General features: G+C 39.0%; 1 protein-coding gene across 1 annotated transcript in view; it reads right to left on the minus strand.

The window, feature by feature from the left end:
• The window catches only part of PREP (prolyl endopeptidase), a 107,433-nt gene that overhangs the window by 75,775 nt on the left and 9,888 nt on the right, over positions 1-21,770 (minus strand). Inside the window, exons 4-7 of the mRNA XM_054061942.1 lie at positions 20,199-20,329; positions 17,369-17,578; positions 14,767-14,888; positions 1,956-2,061 (exon numbers count right to left, since the gene is read on the minus strand). Coding sequence (XP_053917917.1) covers positions 1,956-2,061; positions 14,767-14,888; positions 17,369-17,578; positions 20,199-20,329 — 569 coding nt within the window. The remainder of the gene's footprint in view (positions 1-1,955; positions 2,062-14,766; positions 14,889-17,368; positions 17,579-20,198; positions 20,330-21,770) is intronic.

Here is a 21,770-nt window from a genome sequence, read left to right on the forward strand (position 1 = left end):
AAGTTAGTTAACGTGACACTTAAAAACAGGGTTTTCAGGTAATAAGTCACCGATGAGAATCAGTTCTTTGCGTTTTTGTGCAATTCCAAATAACAGAAAATGCCTTAACTCACAGTTTCAGATGTAGCATTTCAAACTATGCCGTGGTATGTTTACATTGGGACAGCAAGTATTTTAAAATAAAGAGAAGTTCACAATTATATGACTGAAACATTATTTCACAAACATATGCTACAGAGCAGCTTTAAAAACAATCTCTTGAAATGTGTCACTCTATAACAAGAGTTTGCCACAAACTTGGTATGAATCAGAATCTCATCCATTAACTTTTGCCTAGCAGTTGCTTTTACTTCCTCAAAAAAAATGCATGGTATAAGTACCGGATGCCATACAAAACGTTACTGCCTGTTACCTTTGGAAAGGCCTCATTGGCTTTTCTGTTTGATGTCCTCTGAAAAGTCTAGAAAGGTTTGAGACTTGAAAGATCTAAGAGATAAGAATAGAATTTTCTAAGGCACTCGTGTGTGTATTCTTGGACAATCTGGACTAAAAGAGCAAGTAGGGAATTTAAAAAGAAACGTGCCTGAAAATCTAATTATTCATCTATATCAAGTACCATCTAGGACACAGAAAAACACTGGTTATCCTACTTTCCTTTATATTTTTTTCAAAACTAAGATGTAAACAGGTCAAGTAAAAAGGCTCAGATTAAACATTTAATAGTTCTGAAGGAGGAAAAAAGTAAGAAGCATCTTAGATGTTACCAAAGCTATGATGTCTGCCATTTTCTACATTCAAGAGGACGTGAACCAACCACTCAGTTGCCCAAGACAAGTTTAAAAGTAATTAAGAAATACCCGTTATAAAAGGAGAGTGACATGTCCACAAAACTTAAATCCCCCAGAAATGAGTATAAAACTGCTAACTATCATCAGTAACACTTAACTCACCAAAATTAAAAATATCATACTAAGACTTGTTGATGAACTAGGGGAAGACCACACAACCACACAGTACAACGAAGGCAAGGAGACATAAAACTATACACCCTGTACTGCAGAGCTGCTGTCAGTTATAATCGCACTCATAAACCTGAAGTTTTCTGTTTATGGGCAAGAGAACAAGTTTCTTGAGACAATATTTAACAAAGAGTAACTGCAGTACTTATTCTGTTTGTGAAGTTTTTGAAGACACAAGCTGCAGAGAATCAAAAAGACCTAAGTTGTGTTCCATGCAAAGAACATACCGAGGAAGAGATTTCAATAATTCCATACTCTGGAAATACAAAATCACTGATCAGTAAAACAATTAACTATGCCAACCAGCACCAAAAGCCATATGGAGCAAAGTACAATACTATCAGCCCATACCATCAAGGCTAAAAATCCAAAGGCTAATCCAATGAGAAGGCAAGGAGTATTTTATGAACATGCATTTAATTATAAGTAGATACTTCTACTGTAATAATAATAATGATGCTACAAAGCAAAGTTATGTTACTAAAATATTAGAGGATTTTTATTCATTTCCTAGTACAAAATGGAGAGGAAAAAAGTTACCTATAAACCAGGTACCTTTTTTCAAAGAAGGGAGATCAGCCTTGAAGGCAGACACATGTATTTTTAAAATGTGAAAAAAAAAAAAAATCAAAAAGTACTAGTGCTGTCGAAAGAAATGGAACATACACTGGAAAGGTTGCTTATATTATCTCAATTTTTCCTTGTGACCTTTTAAACAAACTGCAGAACTTAGAATGGAGCTTTCCATTTACTTATACGTAATAGAAAACAGTATGCTAGCAGAAGCAGTGCCTGTTTTCTCATAATCTCCACATTAAAGAAAAACAGAGTATGCTAAACAATACATATATTTAAATAGAAATATTTAAACAAAGTATTTCAAGTCTTACACTGTCTTAAAATGAAACAAAACTTACAAAGGAAGAAAACACATACCTGATATACCCTTAGACTCTGTCTGCAGATCACAGTACCACAGTCTGTTCACCGGATCACACCCTTCTCGGATAGACAGCAAGACATATCGACCATCATCTGAAACCTTTAAGAAGTTAGAGAAAAATCAAACACAATTCACCTTTTGGAAAAAAAAAAACCAACTTTAATAGTCCCTAAAGCCCTAACAAAAAATAATTTTATGCTATATTTAGTTGAGTGAACAGATGTGTACGGAACATGAGAACTTGCCAAGAACGACACTCATCCCTTACATCAAGAAATAACATACATATAGTCTGTTGACATTTCAGGAGATAAAAACCAAACAGCATTATCTGTTTATTTCCACCATGAATTAAAAAAGATAGTTTGAGTATTAAAAGTATTCCAGCTAAAAAGGTGTCTAAACAAGTCAGGGTGGATATCTGCTCCACTGTGGACACCCACAGGCTGCAGGAGGGCAACCTCCAGAGTCCCTGGGAAGTAGTCTTGAAGGGCAAAGAGTCCAGCAAGGCTGGACATTATTCACGGAGGAAGCCTTAAGGGTGCAAGAGCAGGCTGTTCCATGTGCCCGAAGACAAGCTGAGGGGAAGATGACCAGCCTGGCTGAACAGAGCTCTGACTGGAACTCTGGGGGGAAAAAAAAAAAAAAAGAGAGCTTATGACCTTTGGAAGAAGGGGCAGGCGGCTCAGGAGGACTACAAAGATGCTGAGGTTATGTAAGTGGAAAATTAGAAGGACCAAATCCCAACTAAAACTTAATCTGGCTACTGAAGTAAAGGACAAAAAAAAAACTACTTATAGAAATATATCAGCAGCAAAGGAGGGCTAAGGAGGATCTCCAGCCTTTAGTGGATCTCGGGGGAAACCTAGTTACAAAGGATGAGCAAAAGGCTGAGGTACTTCCCCTGAGCTGGAAAACAGGCCTGGGAGCAGAATGGAGCCCCCACAATCCAAGAGGAAATGGTTAGTGATCTGCTACACCACGTAACTACCTACAAGTCTATAGGGCTGGATAAGATCCACCCAAGAGGACTAAGGGAACTGGCAGAGGTGCTCTCTAAGCCACTTGCCATCATTTATCAGCAGATCTGGCTAACAAGGAAGGTCCCAGTTGACTGGAGGTTTACAAATGTGATGCTCATTTACAAGAAGGGCTGGGAGGAGGATCCAGGAAACTACAGGCCTGTCAGTCTGACCCTGGTGTTGGGGAAGGTTATGGAGCAGATCATTGTGGATGCCATCACACAGCACTTACAGGATAACCAGGTGATCAGGCCCAGTCAGCATGGGTTTAGAAAAGGCAAGTCCTGCCCAGCTAACCCGATCTCCTTCTACAACAAGGTGACCCACTTTGTGGATGAGGGAAAGGCTCTGGAATTTGTTTCTCTCACACAGTCTCACTGTTAACTCACTGCTGTTAGGTAGTGGTTTTCGCCTTTTCTTAAATATGTTATCACAGAGGTGCTCCCAGCATTGCATCAGGCCTTGGCACTGCCCAACGTGGAGGTAGCCCTGGCCTCTTCTCACACCACCCCTGCAGCACCTACGGTACCAAAACCTTGCCACATAAACCTTGCCACATAAATTTTCATTTTTGTCATTTTCATTAGGTTTACATACACAAAAATCTAATGCTGCTGTTGAATGAACATTATAAACTAGTATCACATCACACATTTTCCAATGAAGCTTTTCTGTTTGCTTTTGCACATCAATGCACACACACGATAAAGTTTCCAAAGCGGTATCTGCTGGTGCATAAAGTTATCAATGAATCTTTATTTCTACTCTGGCTTTGCTAACATACTCTGTTCCCTGGCAACGCTTTTGAAAGTGCAAGTCCATCAAGGGACGGCAGGAAGGAACAGGAAGTCATCAACTTAAAAGTTCCCTCACTTGAGTGAGCTGTTTTGAGCATATTCCAAAATGACCAGATTTAGATGTTTTATTAATAGCTTATACAGAAGGCTGTTTCCTGCTCACATTCTTACATGACAGAATCTAATGGAAATTTAAACCCCTAGTCACAAAATACGAGTCTGAGTTCTGGAAACTTTCATTTTGGCTCTAGACTCATCTTCAAAAAAATTTTATTCATATACTATAATTAATTCTTTGGTTAATATTGGTAACATTAGTTGTGTAAGATATCTGTAGAAGTAGCTATGCAAAATAAACTTCAGAAAAATTACTTCCTAACTCTATTGTTCTATTCAAACAGATCCACAGTTTTGAAGATACAAGAAGGGAACTTAGTAGGACACAGAGCTAAATCCCAGCGTATGAAAGGTAACAAAAAAACCGTCAACAAACACCCCTCAAAACAACAACAACAAAAAAATCCCACCCAAATCAGGGTTTCCAAGCTGTATTTTTTACAGGTATTTTGTCAACAATGAATTATACCACTAAAAAAAAAAAAAAAAAAAAAAAAGCCCATACAGCTGAAAGCTCACAAACAAACAGAAAAGAACACATAAGAGTCCTACTGGACCAAGAAAACCCCACACCATTACATGAAACAGCTAAAATAACTTTAACAAGGCAGCCTGCAAAACTGAGACATTTTGCCCCCTCCTTCCAAGATGGGAGTATATTCAGAAATGGAAACGAAGCTCAGGTGATCTTTTTTGAAAGAAGCATCTTCAGTGTTTTCAGATGAACATTAGTTGCAGGTGTCAGTTTTAATTAAACCAATGACTGCCATATGTTGCTTAAACAACTCTTCATACTTCAAAATCACGAAGTTTCATTCTCTTCCTCACCAATTCAGAAAACACGTGAAATAACTGCAAGTGGTATATACAAATATAAATTTCAGTTAAACTCCAGAATATGACACACAAAATTCTTGCAGTCATAATCAGAACCCACATAAATTTGTTCTTTGATGCTGTGAGTTAGTGGTTAGCAGAAGAGGGCTCACTTTATCCCAAAAAGAAAACTTGTTTGCAAATTTCTGATGATGTTGCAAGGGCAATTCAGAACCTGAGTACATCTAATGAATTTTCCCTTCCACATTCCCAGCTGGACTAGTGAAGAGTTAATAGCAATTTATGTTTATTCTGAAGTAAGAATTCCCAAAGCATATTGGTGGTAGGATGCCAATTAGGTCTGTCTCTATCACTAAAGCTGTCCTTCATCAGAGAGTTCTATAACCCAAAGGAATTTGACAGGAATAGAACAAGACACTGTTTACTGCAGTATGCTAAAATGTTTATTATTATACTGCAGATTTAGACATCTACATTACAAAGTTACAGTTTGATGAGAAAATATTGGCAGCAGTACCAGCTTATGCTGTTTCTAACTCTTGCTCTTCCTACTGCTATGATGGCTTGTACCCATGCAAGTTCATTCCCCTTGTCAGGCCAACACAAGCATTTACCACTTGTGTGGTAAACCAGACCAGGCAGCTGATCCAGCTTAAAAAATAGCAAGTTAAAAAAAGGAATAAGGAAAACACACAATAAAAAAAAACAATTTAAAAAAAAGTTCCTCTGATAGATTAGTATCTCAGTTCACTGTGCAGTCAGTGACACAAATGCTGAGCTAGCACGCTGCACCAAGCAGCTGGAAACAAGAATATAGGCAGAGATTGCTTAAGGCAGCTCAGATGACAGTACTGATGAATGTGTAATCATGGCCTGAATGCCACTGACTCTTCTGTATCACAAACAGAAAAGAGTCTGGGTTTCAGAATGGCAAAAGGAAACAGGATTTCCCAACTATCGTTTGGGTTATTCTTACGCTGCTACATCACCTTCACAAGCTGAACTGCGATCCTTGCTTTTGGCCCACAAACTTAGGAACTGAAATTTCATACCAGCATTTCACTCAAATCTTAGAACCCATTCGTGGTTCAGTATAAAGGAGCCAGCTGCAAAGTCAGAACTGACAGCTTGGATCAGAAGTAAATTCTCCTGGTTTCCCACATCCAAGATGAAAAGGAAACATCTCAAGAACTTCTGAGAGAGATCTAGAATGCTAGTCAGTGCACATTTCTCTCACTAAAATAATGTCTGTCACTTCAAACAACATCTACTGGTAAAGGTAAGGAGGTTATAAAGTAAATGAACATCTTAAAATTATATTTAGGTCTTGTTAAAAATAGGCAGAAGAAATCCTGTAGCCTTTCAAGCAGAGCTTTTAGAAACATTAAGCACAACAATGGCTTTATTGGTATAACCCAGCACTAATCCCTAATGCAGCACTAGTAAATGAAGGATTATTTCAAAGAGCTGATGTTGGTATACAGTTTGTAGTTTCACTGCTGCCATACAGTCACTTAGCAATTTTGAATTAATTAGATCCATTACTCCTGAAATATTTGCTGTGACCATCCCAACAGCACACAAACAAACAGAAGTATCATTATGATAGTTGTGCTCACAAGTACTATTCTCTTCAGACTTTCAAAGATCAAACCCTCAGGAGTAAAATCTTTATAGAAGTTAGTGGAATAATTTTTGGTTTTTACTAGCAATTTTTTTTCAACGTTATATGTCCTCTCTATTTTCATGAAAAGTAACCACTGCTTAGAAAAACATTAAGAAATGAAGTGGTTTACCTGTCACTTCAATAAATCAATGTATATCTAAAGAAGAAAACTTATTTAAAGCCTAATAAGTAAAAGTAGTTTTCCAACCATTTATTTTTCTGTTTTTATTACAAAATGGAGTTAATTCATTGTATAAGCCATATAAGGAACCCCAAACAGTTATATGTTCTGCACTTATAACAGCAGTGACCATCTACAAGGATCCACAGTAAACGTCTCCTAGCAGCACATTTCAGACTAAAAATTCATACATAATTAAAAAAAAAAAAAAAAAAAGAGAAAGAATGAACAGAAGGCTGTCAGGTTTTCAGACTTCCTGACTTTATGTACTATACTTCAGCTAAAACATCAATAGGAAAGACATCATTAAAGTTTTCTTCCAAGTAAAGTGCATGACGACAAAGCCAGTGAATATTAATGCTAACTCTTTGAATACTACCTGGGTAGTCACCATGGCAAGATTCAGGGTAAGGAGGTGCTCTCTATTTTTAGTTCACAAATACAGGCCCTCTGTGTGCACAATATTATATTAAGGCAGCTATAAATACACATCACTCCTTTTTAAGCTAAGCAATTAAATTTTTACCACCTTTGCTCTTTTTATTATCAAGGTGGAAAAACCTAAACACTGTATAATTTGTTTCCTCATAACAAAATATTAAAAAATAAATAAAACTCTGTTATTAAAAAAGATATTAAAAAAATAAATAAAACTCTGCTATTAGATAATATGCCTGTGTACAGGAAAAGCTAAACTGACTTCTTCTTTAGCTGCAGACATCAACACTATTATAATCTACAACTCGGTCTGCTATTATTTTACAAATTACTGTTCTTTATACACTAGTGTCCTTTGCATACGGGAGATGTCAGCTAATGCATTTCCAATGAAACTGAGCAAATGAATCACATAAAAAAATAATCAAAGCTTACAAAATCACAGACAGAATCAAAGCCTTCAAATCAAGCCAACAGGTCAAATTAGTAAATGGAGTTCATGTACCCAGGTATGGGAATATCAAACCATCCAGAGAAAAAGACCATTTTTTTTACCCAGAAAATGGGCAACAATAGAGATGCAACCATGCAATGCATGGCATTAATTCACTAGGAATTAAAAACTCATAGCACCAATAAGCTGCATGTATAATTCCTACAATTTTCACTATACACTATGTATATGACAGTTTAAACTACCCAGAGTGATTGACTGGATTTTTTTTTTTCAGTCAACTAGGAATGTATCCAGCCACCACAATAAAACAGACTTAAACTTTAGGTACATGCCATACAAAGATTTTTGCAGAACACCACTGAACCTGAATACGATTTGACCAAGAAGAACCTACATGGAAGAGACATTTCAGATTGCTGCAGAAATTACCTGCCTTTCACCATGTATCAGTATTTTACAGCTTTGTATCAGCTGAGTAAAGCAAAATACTGAACACAAAAAGCACAAAACACAATTCTTCCACAGAAAAAAAAAGTAAAAATTCCTGTAGAATTTGTCAAAATATTTGGTCACTAAAACATGAGAGCGATTACGCTCTCTGAACAGCCTCAATGAAAAGCTCTAACATCATAGCTGTACACAGTCTGGTGCCATGAAATTCTGCTTGCATGATGACAAAGTCAAGAACCCCCTCTGTAATCTTCCAGCCTTTCAAATTCCGCTTTTATTAACTCACTACCAGAAAAAGATAAGCTGTTTCCTTTCCTAGAACAAGAAACAGTTTTTCATAGAGTAAAATGACCCTGAAGGGTTGGTTGGTGGATTTTTTTTTTTTGGGGGGGGGGGGAGGCGGTGAGTAGGTGATGTATTTGTAACAAAAGGAACACAAAACTATGTTCTGACATTATCTTTGCAGTGGTATCAGAAAGTCATTGAAGCTTACATGTAGCTCCTACCACATTTTAAGTTCTAGCAAACTTTTGAGAAGATTAGGACTGAGGCAAGAATTCCCTTTCAGTAAGCAATCTCTTGGGACCGTCTAAGCCCCTCTAATGCTGGAAATGGTTTGTTTTATTTTCTACTTGCATCAAACTGGTTTAATCACCTAGATTTCAAAGACCTAATGACGGCTGATCACAGGAATACATAATTTCAGGATCAGGTCCAATAAAAACTACTTGCTACATTCTCAGGAGCACGCCTGACATGCTCTATGCGGTACATGGATTGATTATATGTAAACAACAACAAGAAAGATTGCCTGCCTGCTTCTTAATGGCAAAATTCTCCAGACCTGTTGGCAGGGCTGGAAGAAAAACAAAAAAAGAAATATATTCATAGTAGGCGTCTATTCCAGATTCAGCCTTGACAAAGACGGTGTTAAGGCTTTAGAAAAATTCCCACAGTGCTGTTTAGTCCAGCAGTGAGTCTCATTGGAGCACACCGACACTGTTTTGAGTGCTTCCTCTTCATGATGCTCACTCTTCCCCTGTGCATGCTGCACTTCCAAGTTCCTGCAGTGAAAACACGCCATAGCCAGCATACATCTGGCACAGCTTACTTCTTTCTGCTGAATTTCATTTGCAAAATCACCTCCCTGGCTGCAAACCACTGATGTTAACTGACAGCTTGAAACGTTAGAAGAAAAATTATTATCAATTCAGGGACTGCGCACCTAATTTGTTAGACAACAACACAAAAAACCTGTACTTGTTTTACTGGTGGCAGGACTGGGATGGGAGGGTTCCCCTCAACCCCTCCTTTCTCTCCTGTTTACTTTCCTGCCAGTACCATAGGGACTTCTAACACTACCAAACTGTGAAAGGCTCTTATATAACTTACTGTTTAACTTTGAGAATAACAGTCTGGCTGTGAGAGATACACTATATGAGTCTGGAGAGGAAGCAAGAACATGCCAATTAAAGAGAAGCATGAGAAGCTCCTTTTTTCCAAGAGTAGCTGTGACATTGCCAAGGTTTTAAAAATCTTCATCCCAGACTGCCCTCTACTGGGACGTTATTAAAAACAAACTTCATCCCTGCTTCCCCACCATACACTTTTTCTAGACTAAAGAAAATATTTGAGAGCCTCTTTTTCAAAACTTACCCATCTGTAAATATAAAACTCTAACAATAAACAGATTTTTTTTTTTCCCCTCACAGGCAATCCATTCAAGTGAGGAGCTGGAAATTCATCTATGCATTTCTATGCCTACATCATTTTCACCACCACAGATTTTGCTTAACTCCAGCACACTAGGGACTGGTGTCAAACGGGTAATACGGAAAAAACCTGAAGCTACATTCCTGCACGCTGTCTTGTATGAAGCTGAAAAAATTTTACACAACTCTTCTGTCCTGAACAGTGACCTGGTTTCTTCTCTACACTGAAAAAACACATTGTACCAACTTCCTATAGTGCACCCCGAGATCATTCATTTTTTAAAGTATCATCCCAGCATTATCACTTTTGCAGTCTCTGGAGGATCACCTTGGCAGGTGCTTTTCACTTGCAAGTAATGTATTTTGCTATTTCAACCCAATGGTTGCAAGATCTCCAACCTCTGCTCTAAACCAGAGTATGGAAGTACAAGTTCTGCCCCCACTATACATACATATTTGCTAGACGAGACTATATTCCCCCACCATAATCCAACTCTCTTCACTGCAGCTTGTGTAAAACATAAGGGAGCCCAAATGTTCTCTTATGTTCTTTTACAGCAAGACCCTGTAAATTTAAAACATTTTACATTTCTTTATTAATCTGACAGGAATGCATGAAAGCAGACTTTCATATAATGTAAGATACAGCTTTGCACAGCTCAATAACCTGTGGCACTGCATCAGTACCAAGTAAGAATATTCAGGACAGTGCCAGTAAGCCACATAATTTGATTTATACTAAAGACATCTTAATTTTTAACCCATTACTTTGTGGTCTTCCACTTTCTCAAAAACACACTTAAAAATTGACCAGAAAAATTGTCTGAATAGCCTAAAAATAAGATATTTGCCCTATTGTGCAAGGATAATACCACATTTTGCAACTGCATTGTTTTGGCTCAGCTTTTTTAATTGCAGAGTTTCGGGTTTTTTTCCTGACCATTAAAATTCATTTTTCATTAGTATCAGGATAACAGAGCCACATTTCACAGCTGGGGCTCACAGCACAACTCCAGAATGTCAGCTGTTTAAGAGTACTTTCACTTACATAACATCATGATTATTTACCAAGCTCACAGAATCACAGAATTGTTTGGTTGGAAAAGACCTTTGAGATCATTAAGTCCAATCACAGCTATCCACTATTAAACCATATCCTTGAGCATCTTGTAGTCTTTTAAATACCTCCAGGAATGGTGATTCAATCACTTCCCTCAGCAACCTGTTCCAATGTCTGATAACCCTCTCAGTAAATATATTTTTTCTGATAGCTAATCTGAACCTCTCCTAGTACAACCTGAGGCCATTTCCTCTACCATTTATTACTTGGGAGAAGAGACCAATACTCACCTCGCTACAACCTCCTCTCAGGTAGTTGTAGCTAGTGATAAGGTCTCCCCTCAGCCTCCTTTTCTCTAAGCTAAACAACCCCAGTTCTGTCAGCTGCCTCTCATAAGATTTGTTCTTCAACCCCTTCACCAGCTTCGTTGCCCTTCTCTGGACACGCTCCAGTGCCTCAATGTCCTCCTTGTAGTGAGGGGCCCAAAACTGATTGTGGGCTTGTTGAGGCCCACAAGCTGCGGCCTCAACAATGCTCAGTACAGGAGAAGGAGGACTTCTCTGGTCCTGCTGGCCACATGATTTTTGATACAGACCAGGATGCTGTTGGCCACCTTGGCACCCTGCTAGCTTATGTGCAGTTGGCTGTTAGCCAACACCCCCAGGTCCTTCTCTGCCAGGCAGCTTTGTAGCTACTCTTCCCCAAGCCTGTAGCACTGTATGGGCTTGAGTGTCTCAAGTGTAGAACCCAGCACCTGCCCTTGCTGAACCTCACGCTGTTGGTCGCAGCCCATTAATCCAGCCTGTCCAGATCTCTCTGGAGAGCTTCCCTACTCTCAAGGAGATCAACACTTCCTCCCAGCTTAGTGTCATCCGCAAGCTTACTCAGGGTACACTCAATCTCTTCATCCAGATGGTCAATAAAGAGATTGAACAAAACTAGACCCAGCACTGGGGAACATCACTTGTGACTGCCCTCCAACTGGATTTAACTCCATTTACCACCACTCTTTTGGCCTGGCCATCCAGACAGTTTTTAACCCAGCAGAGAGTGAACCTGTCCAGGCCAGCGGAAGCCAGTTTCTCAAGCAGAATACTGTGAGAAACGGTGTCAAAAAGCCTTTACTGAAGTCCAGATACACAACATCCACAGCCTTTCCCTCATCCATTAAGCAGGTAACTTTGTCATTGAAGCAGATCAGGTCAGTTGGACAGGAGCTGCCTTTCATAAACCCATGTTGATTGGGCCCGATCACCTGGTTGTCTTGTGCATGCTGCGTGATAGCACTAAAGATGATCTGCTCCATAACCTTCCCTGGAACTAAGATCAGACTGACAGGCCTGTAGTTCCCTGGATACTCCCTCTGACCCTTCTTGTAAATGGGCGTAACATTTGCCAACCACCAGTCAAGCGGAACCTCCCCAGTTAGCCAGGACTGCTGGCAGATGATGGAAAGGGGTTTGGTGAGCACCTCTGCAAGTTTCCTCAATACCCTTGGGTGAATCCCATCTGGCCCCACAGACTTGTGAATATCCAGTTGGCTGAGTAGATCTCAAACCATTTCCTCTTGGATCATTGGAACCTTGTTCGGCTCCCCATCCCTGTCTTCTGGCTCAGGGGGACAGGGTACCAGGAAAACAGCTGACCTTTCTACTAAAGACTAAGGCAAAGAAGGCATCAAGTATTTCAGCTCTATCCTCATCCTTTGTCACTATTGTTCCCCCTGCATCCAGTAAAGGACAGAGATTCTCCTTGTCCCTCCTTTTATTGTTAATGTATTTGTAGAAAATTTTTTTATTACTTTTCACAGAATTGGCCAATTCAAGTTCTAGTTGGGCTTTAGCCCTTCTGGTTTTCTCTCTGCAAGCTGGATCACTGCTTTACCACTCCTCCTTAAAATAGCTGTTCTCAAGAAAACACTAACACCTCTGGAAGTTTATGCCTGCTACAGGTCAAGAAAACAGTCATAAGCAGCCACACAGATTTATTAAATGAGAACCTCCAGCAGTGAGGTTGATCTCTGCTCACTACCATCCCCAGTTTCCCAATACCTAGGGGCTGTTTCAATTCCAGTGGTTTTAGAACTGGTAGCTGTGCCATATTCTATTATTTTCCTGTTCTGCAGCAAGAGCTATTGGTGTCAGTGTCCTCTCCCACCTCAAAGACCTTTTGTTCCTTTAATAAAGGGGCTGCATGTTACCTGAGACATTTTATATCAGGCAAAAAGACACTTCCATTTAAGGCTGCCTCAAGCTTTTCTTTCACAATAGAAGAGCCAGGAGATGCACGATGGCTGATTCTCTGCACCCTGGCCAGGCAAACTCTTTGCTACTAACTATGCTATAGTATGAATTCTCTGTCATAGTCCTCCTCGTATTCGGCTCTATATTTCTGATCTCAAAATGTTCCTTCCCTGCTTCTTCAACTTAGATAAGAAAAGGCTCTGTTAGTGTGCTATGATCTCAAAGAAGGTTCTGCTACCTGTAAGACATGTCTACCTCCACACCTAACGCAGACGGTATCATTTCCACTGAGTTTAATACTACATGAGACTGCAAAATTCCACTACCCTAAAAAGCTGTATAGTCTAATGAATCAGACTGCAACAGCACTCCCCCACGGAAAATTAATTTGCCTTCACAACAACATGTGTAGTTTACCTCACGACACTGCACAGCAATAATAATAACATGCATCACTCGTGTGAATCAGTGGATACATCAGTACAAGACATCTGTCACCAAAAGAAAGCCCATTTATTTATAGAACTAGGGAAAAATAAGGATAATGATTTCCAAATTCCATTTTATTACTAGATAAACTCAACAGAACCTACAATTAAGTATGTTTTGTATAAAAAAAGCTCAGTGTGGTAACTTTCCTGGGGAGCCTTCTGCATTCTCATTCACCATCCTATTTTGAATCCCTCTGTTCAAGTCTTCTGAAAGAACCTTTCTTTTCTGGCAGGGCACAGAAAAGAAACCCCCAACATTTTCATGGGTTGAGATGCTGAAAAGTGAGCACAGACCGATGATCAAATTTTTAAAAAAGAGGCACTATCAGAAAAAAGGAGTTCTAGTAACTGAATACCTCAAATCACAATAAAAACATTTCATACTTATAAAGAGTGTCACACCAAAACAGATCCTGTATAGAAACAAAATGTAACGATTAAACGCAGCAGCTAAGAGAAGAGAAAAAATTATAACAGGTTTTATCCACTGGAAAAACATCAGTTCCTTGATAAACAGAATGACTACCACTACATTCCAACAGCACTTAGAACAGCACGCTCTATCAAGCACTGTTAAAATTTATATGTAGAATAAAACACACAGTAACTACAAAACTTTGGGGTTTTTGAATGATTCATGTAAGGAAGAACAGAGCATGGTTACCTACCATTTTGGTTCATGGAGACTTTGCAAAACATATTAGTAGTTCAACAAAATAAGATTAAGAAATCAATTTCAGCAGTCACTTGTTCCATTTCCAATAACAGGTTCCACACAATATTTGTGCTGATAGAACCTGTTGTATGGAAACGTAGAAGTCTCCAGCCATGCACACAGTATTAACAGATTTTACCCTGTCTGTCTGCATTCTTCTGTTAAGTAGAAGAGAAATTTCATTTTCAGGAAAGACATTAAAAAATAAATATATTTAAAAAAAAAATAAGTGCCAGGGAATATTCAGACATACAGATTATTGGAACAAGCTTTTTGTGCACGAAGTGAAGGCTGGGGCTCAACGCTAAGAACAAACAAGAACACTGACACATTGTCCACTGAATGATCCTTCTCTCTCCTGGACTTCACAACAGGCAGAATGTCCTCAATGAAAAAAGAGGGTATAGGATTGTGTCATCACAGGATTGAGGACTGATTTAAAGCAGACCAGTCTTATTTTCAGCAATTCTTAGTCAATGATACTTAGATCAATGGTCAACTCTGTAACACTAACAAAATACCTTCCTTTAACAAAATGTTTCCTGCTTTAAAACTATTACAAGTTGCTAGAATCTGAAAAACTGAACATAATGAGAAGCTTCAGCGCGTTCACCATACCTCAGCTCCACCCATCCATTTCGGTTCATCAGGAAATTCAGCACATAGGATATCTTCTGACTGGTTAGTTCCTAATACATGATAATACAGCTTTTGGTGCAGATTAGTGGAAGTCTCAGTGCCTAGTGAAATGCAGATATTTAAATCAATTAGCTCTCAAATAAATCCAACAATAGCCAGATAAAACCCTTTAAACATTCTTAATGTCTTTGAATATACAAGAAAAAGTAACTGGGGAAGTTTATGGAGCACATAATCTTGAGTGCCATCATATAGCACACGCAGGACAACCAGGGAATCGGGACCAGTCAGCTTCGGTTTGGAAAAGGCAGGTCCTGCCTGACTAGCCTAATCTCTTTCTATGACAAGGTGACCTGCTTAGCACATGAGAGAAAGGCTATGGATGTTGTCTACCTCAACTTTTGTAAAGCCCTTATGCTGTTTACAACAGCAATCTCCCAGTGAAACGGAATGCTCGCAGCTTGAATAGGCACACTCTGGCTTGGATGACTATGCTGAGAGTTGGGGTGAATGGAGTTAAGTGCAGTTGGAGGCCAATCACAAGTGGTGTTCCTCACAGCTCAGTGTTACGGCTGGTTCTGTTTAATATCTTTATCAGTTATTTGGATGAGGGGATGCAGTGCACCTTCAGTAAGTTTGCAGACGACATCAAGCTAAGCAGGAGTGTTATCTGCTTGAGCAAAGGAAGGCTCTAGAGAGGGATCTGCACAAGCTGGATCAATGGACTGAGGCCAACTGTATGAGGTTTAACAAGGCTGTGTCAGGTCCTGCACTTGGGTCACAATAACCTCATGCAACACTACAGGCTTGGGAAAGAGCAGCTAGAAAACTGCCCTGCAGAAAAAGGATCTGGGTGTGCTGGTCTACAGCTGGCTGAATATGAGACAGCAGTGCAATCAGGTGGCAAAGAAAGCCAATGGCATCCTGGTCTGTATTAGAAATGGTAAGGCCATCAAGACCAAGGAAGTCATCCTTCCACTGTACCGTGCATTAATGAGGCCGCACCTCAAATATTGTGTTCAATTTTGGGTCCTTCCCTACAAGAAGGACACTGAGCTGCTGGAGCATGTCCAGAGAATGGCAACAAAGCTAGTGAAGGGTCCGGGACACAAGTCTTAGGAGGAGCGGCTGAGGGAACTGGGGCTGTTTAGTCTGCAGAGAAGTAGACTCAAGTGAGACCTAATCACTCTCTACAACTACCTGAAAGGAGGTTGTAGCAAGGTGGGTATTGGTCTCTTCTTCCAAGTAACAAGCAATAGGATGAGAGGAAATAGCAAATTGCACTAGAGGAGGTTTAGATTGGATATCTGGAAAAACTTCTTCACAGAAAGGTCTGTCAAGGATTCAAACATGCTGCTCAGGGAGGTGCTTGAGTCATCATCCCTTGAGGTATTTAAAAGATCTGTAAATGTAGTTCTTAGGAACAAAGTTTAGTGGTGAACTCGGCAATGTCAGGCTAACAGTTACACTTCGTGATCTTAGAGGTCTTTTCCAACCTGAACAACTCTGTGATTCAGCAGAAAGAACTATGAATGCTTCAAGTCTATAATCATTTACCTGGAAACAACCACCACCCTCAAAACCAAAACAAAACTTCAAACCACACTGCAAACCTGTTCAGTTACCCTTTCCTTTTATTGTTGATACTACATCCTCCAAATCTGAAGATTTATCATTTCAAGCTTTGCTTTCTAGAAACTGTAGGCAGACAAAGAAAAATAACAATCCTCGCCACCTTCTAATGATGTTTTCGCTCCCAGCTCACTCTGAGCAACTAAGGAGAGACACTACTAATTAACATGCCTAGATATAGACACACCTCCATTTGCTTAAAATAAAAAATATTTTAAAGCACTGCATGTAGTGCTATTGAATTTTTATTATTATTTTACTAGCAACATTTTCCAATACTTCAGTTTCTCAACTACAAACCTGCTTAAAAGTGAAAAATCACAAGGCAGATATCTAACTTGTGAGTTTGGCAAAATTACAGGCTGCAAAAGCAAATACAGGGGCAAAATTCAGGCTCTCTCCAAGGTTTAACAAAGAGCATAGCTCCAGAAGAAACTTTTCAGTAGCACTGCTCATAATAAGAGCTGCTAGAATCCTTCCCTATTGACGCTCCTCAACAATTTATTCCCCTTTGTGTGCTGCTATTTGAGTTTTGCTAGCATAAACATTTTCTACTGCTGTGCTGTGAAACACAGATGAGCTAATCTGGTTGAATAACAAAAAAACTTATGCTCCAGATTGCTATTCATCTGGTCAACCTCTCAAGCCAGTTCATCTATGCCCACACAAATGCATAAGGGGTAAAGATCTAAGTAAGCTGTCTCCAGACATCAAATTCAAGTCAATAACACCCTCATTGTAGAGAAAAAGAAAAGAAGCAGCAAACTTTTAGGAGAAAGACAGGGATAGGTAGACAAGAGCATACACACACTGAGTATAGGTTTTGGTCATACAGGGCATCATCTGATATCTAATTGTATAAACTAGTAGAGCTAGTTATTTCCTGCACGAATTCACTGCAAATGACATTTTGCTTCCAAACGCATGTAATTAATACAGCCATACCTACCATCACTCTTCCCTTCTTGCTTTGGATAGCAGTTATAGAACACGCCTTTTCCATCATGGGTCCATACCATGCAAGTGAATTTAACTCTCTCCAGTGTATCTGGAAGATCTTCAGGACCTTCCACTTTCATAAACTTAATAGTAACCCAATCCGAGCCACTAGAACTCAGGCCATACACGAAGTATTCACCGTCTTCACTGAATGCATAACCTAGGAAATCAGAACCAAACAAAATCAAGTAAGAACCAGCTCTAGGAATCGATATTTCCAAAAAAGAGTTTGTTATTTTGCCATGCAGCTTTTTATTATTTACTCCACACTAGCCAAAGTCCAATGACAGAGCAGAAATTGGGAAACCAATAAAAGACTTGCGTTCATCAAACACTGAAAAGTGCGTTTATTTTCCAAAAGACAGTGCAACTTCATCTGCTATTATCTGGGATTTGCAGCACTGTTCCAGTCTCTGAGGACTTCTCAAGTGGTTCACAGATTCGAGTTTAGGCATGCATACAAAATCATGTATGTTCAGTAACATCACTTAAGACCAATACCTGAACCATGATTTGTGCAATGATTCTGCTTCCCTGAGTTTGAGCCAGAAAATGCACACAGGTAGAGAACTTCAAGTGAAATTAATAGAGAAATATTACCAAAGAGGTGAATGTAAATTGAGATGCAAGCAATGCATCCTGAAATAAAGCAAATACTACTACAGTATTGGAAGTCACTGAAAACTAGACCCTACAAAGCCATTAAAACTGAAGTAACTGGAAAAATTTGCCATTATCACACAAATGGATTAGTCACTAGTATTCTCAGCTAACACCTCCAAGATATATGCAGCTTTATCCAAACTGTAAGGAAAATGTAATTCTGAAAAAAATTCAGATGAGCTTCCATCATAGTTGAGAAGGATCAAATTCATTCTTGCAAATCCACTCAAATGAAGAGACTGAATTATTGCAGGCCTGTACACATCTGAAAGTAACTACTGAAAAAAAATGCAGAAAAAGTTGCATTTCATAGAAATCATAGCTTTGAGAGACAACACTGTACCATCCTAATATGTTCTTCCCCCATAAGAACGCGAAAGTGGCCATTCCAATTCAGAACAAGATTGCACCTACCGGTCCTCAGCAGTCATGACAAGGAAATGCCTACAACAGTAAGAACAATGCAAGCACAAGTAGTATTTCCCTCAAATATTCTTACAAGCATCCAATGATTTTTAGCTTTGGAACCACCACCTTCTTTTGTTTGCTTTGGAATCAGCTACCACTGCCTTCATTTGATATCCTCTCAGTCTTGTAACAGAAAAAAACACGAATAACCAACACCTATTCACCCTTTCCATGTTACTGCACATCACAAATGGTTCTGCAGACCTCTATTATACCCCTGCTAAACTTTCCTTTTCCAATGTGATCGGTCTGGGCACACTCAACTGTTCCCAACCTTGGCTCCGTACCTCTGATTGTTCCTACATCCCTTCTCTGAACTGTATTTCAGAGCCCCTTTTGAGCTGAGGGGACTGGAACTATACTTAAAATTCAATGCCCGTGCGTAAATCCCTGGGTTGCTGATGTAATGGTGTTTTCTGTTTTGTTCTCCATTTCTTTCTTAATCATTTCTCACACTTGATGTGCTTGGCTTGACTACTGTTGAGAACTAGGCCAATACTTCCATGGAACGATCTATTATTAGAGCTTAGAAACTGTTCCCAAGTGGTCATGGTCAACTCAGAGTCCATTCCAGCTGTTCTTCTGCAAATGAGGTTAGGATTGTTTGTCCCCTGTGCATCACTTAATTTATCTGCACAGAGACTTTCACCTGTTAATTTACTGCCCACTGACTATCACCTTTCTGCAGCTCTATCACAGTTATTCTTCAGACTTTACCTGGAATAACTTTGTATTATCACCAAACTCGATCACCTCACTGCTCACTCCTTTTTCCAGCATATATGAACACACTAAACAGTGCAAGTACCAGCACAGCCCCCAACAGAACTCTACTGGGTGATTTCCAGTTTGAGCACCAATCAGTTATTCCTGTCCTTGCCTTTAAATAAATGATTTATCAACAACAGGTGTTTCCCCTCTTGTTCCATAGGTGTTCTTTCTCTAAGTGCATTTGGAAAGAGATTTTGTCATCAGGTTTTTAGAAATACAGAAAGATTATATGAACCCAATTCCTTACATCCACAGTTTAGGGCAGGACTTCTCATCAAAAAAAGCCATATTGATTCTTTTCAACTAGGTCACACTTAAAAAGCGGCATTCCCTAATTCTGTCCTTTGTTTTTATTAACTGGCATTGAATAGATTTAAAGGAATTGTAGGCCCAAGAGTTTGGCTTCTAAAATAAGCCATCAGGGAACTGGAAAATGGATAGCTAACACAAGTTAAAGTCCTTGTGAACTCAAGTAATTCCGTGATTCTCCTAAAAGTTAAGGCTACATTCCTTCACAGTCTCTTACTTCAACTTGTTGGCTTATATTAAAGATTCAAAATACAATTTTAAGATAATTAAATATAAATACATAAACTTTTTTACTTGCTGTGGACAGCCTGAAAATCTCTTCATATTTCAGTGGAAACCTTTTACAGAGTTACAAAAAAAAAAAAAAAGACATCGAGAAATTAAACCAAATTAATTGAGAACACAACATAGATTTGGAGGTGTTCTTCTGAAACACTATACAAACCTAGTGGCTATTGTGACTGCTTTGACTAAAACAAGCCATACTTCTACAGGTGAAGAGCTGGAAACTACTTCCAGCTTCTGCTGAAGACCAAGACTTATTCAGCAGGAACTGCTGTCTCACTAACCTCGTAAAGCCACAGTGCCATCATCAGAAAGCTTATTTGGATCAAGAAATACTTTGGCATCAGCATCCAAGGAGTCTTGTACATATAAAACTCGCTGGTTCTGCAGTCCTGTATTGTAGAAATGAAAATACCTAAAAGAAAAGTAAGTAGAAAGCACTCACATTTTCCATTAGACAAGCAAGAAAAACACGTACGAGATTGTAATGAATTGAATAAAAGACAAGTAAATATATAAGGGAAACACAAGCCTCACAGTATAGTAAGAATTACGGCTTCCTCTGTGGTCATCAGGGACTTAACCATCCTCTGTAGGTGCCTTTCTCTCCCACCTGCAGAGGAAGCCCAAATACCACTTTCTAGGCTTCGTAAAACGAGAAGAATCTCATCCCAATGTGATATAGATTGTACAGATGAGCTTGTAGGATGCATCCAAAACATCTTTTAAAAATAAAAGCTGCATTTGGCATTTGCCACAGTGCATTTCAAACAAAGCCAAGTATACCATAAAGGCTATATCACTACGGTTAACAGCTCTGGCAGCCACAGTCTTTCTGTTACAAGTACTGGCAAAAGTTCCCATCACCTAAGTTCTAAGCTTAGTCATTCATATTGCTGCTTTCAATCTGTATCAGGTGGCAGACGCATGTTCAAATGAAACAACTGAAATTGTTTTCTAATGTCACTAAAACTGTGTGTGTTTTGAAAAGGTTTAGAGAACGGAGAACTACAGAATTCTCTTTAGTGAGCGATACTCTTCACATCATAAGACACAAATTAATTAATAACTATTTACACAATTCATAGGTACTACACTTTTCTTCCTTCATTGGATTTTTGAGCTTTACTACACAAACACGTGACTTTATAAATCAAACAGCAGTTTCACCCAGGGGAACAGGGCAATTTATGGGTTAATGCTCAAACCTAAACAAATTCACATACTCTCCACAACTCTCCAGTACTTTGATACAAGCACGGGAATCTGGTAAACCAAGAAGGGGGAACAATATTCACAAAGGCCCAGCTAATAATATGAACAAGTAATATGTTCAAATACTAACAGAAATGCTTACTGAGAGTGTTCTGGTTTAACTGCGACAGTAACAAAATAAAAAAAAAAATTAAAAAACTCAAAAGATTCAAAGCAAGATTCAGAAGAAAAAGATATGTAATTTTCCATTTCATCATGCATTTTCTAGCCAATTTCACCTCTGCAATGCTGGGCAATAAGTTGGGAAGCAAAGGTCAAACAACACGACAGGCACAGCACCTCCTTGGGTACTCTCCATTCTGCAGATTCTACAGAACAGCTCTTCAGATACTGTCCTTCAACAGCTATTCTTGGGCAGAAAATTAGAGTAATTAAATTTCAGAATTTTGAAGTGGTCATGAGAAATTTAGCTAGTTCTTCAAATAGTATCTCCTCCCTCTGCCCCTTACTAAGAGTTACTTAACTTGGTAGAGTCCTCTTGATCTCCTCAAACACCACAGTATGTGGCGTTTTGGTATGATTTTTAAGGTACTATGATTTAAATTCAGCACGCACCAAGAAATAGAGTAACAGTCAGAAAA

Source organism: Cuculus canorus, chromosome 3 (genome assembly GCF_017976375.1).
Source record: "Cuculus canorus isolate bCucCan1 chromosome 3, bCucCan1.pri, whole genome shotgun sequence".
In the NCBI taxonomy this organism is placed as follows: domain Eukaryota; kingdom Metazoa; phylum Chordata; class Aves; order Cuculiformes; family Cuculidae; genus Cuculus; species Cuculus canorus.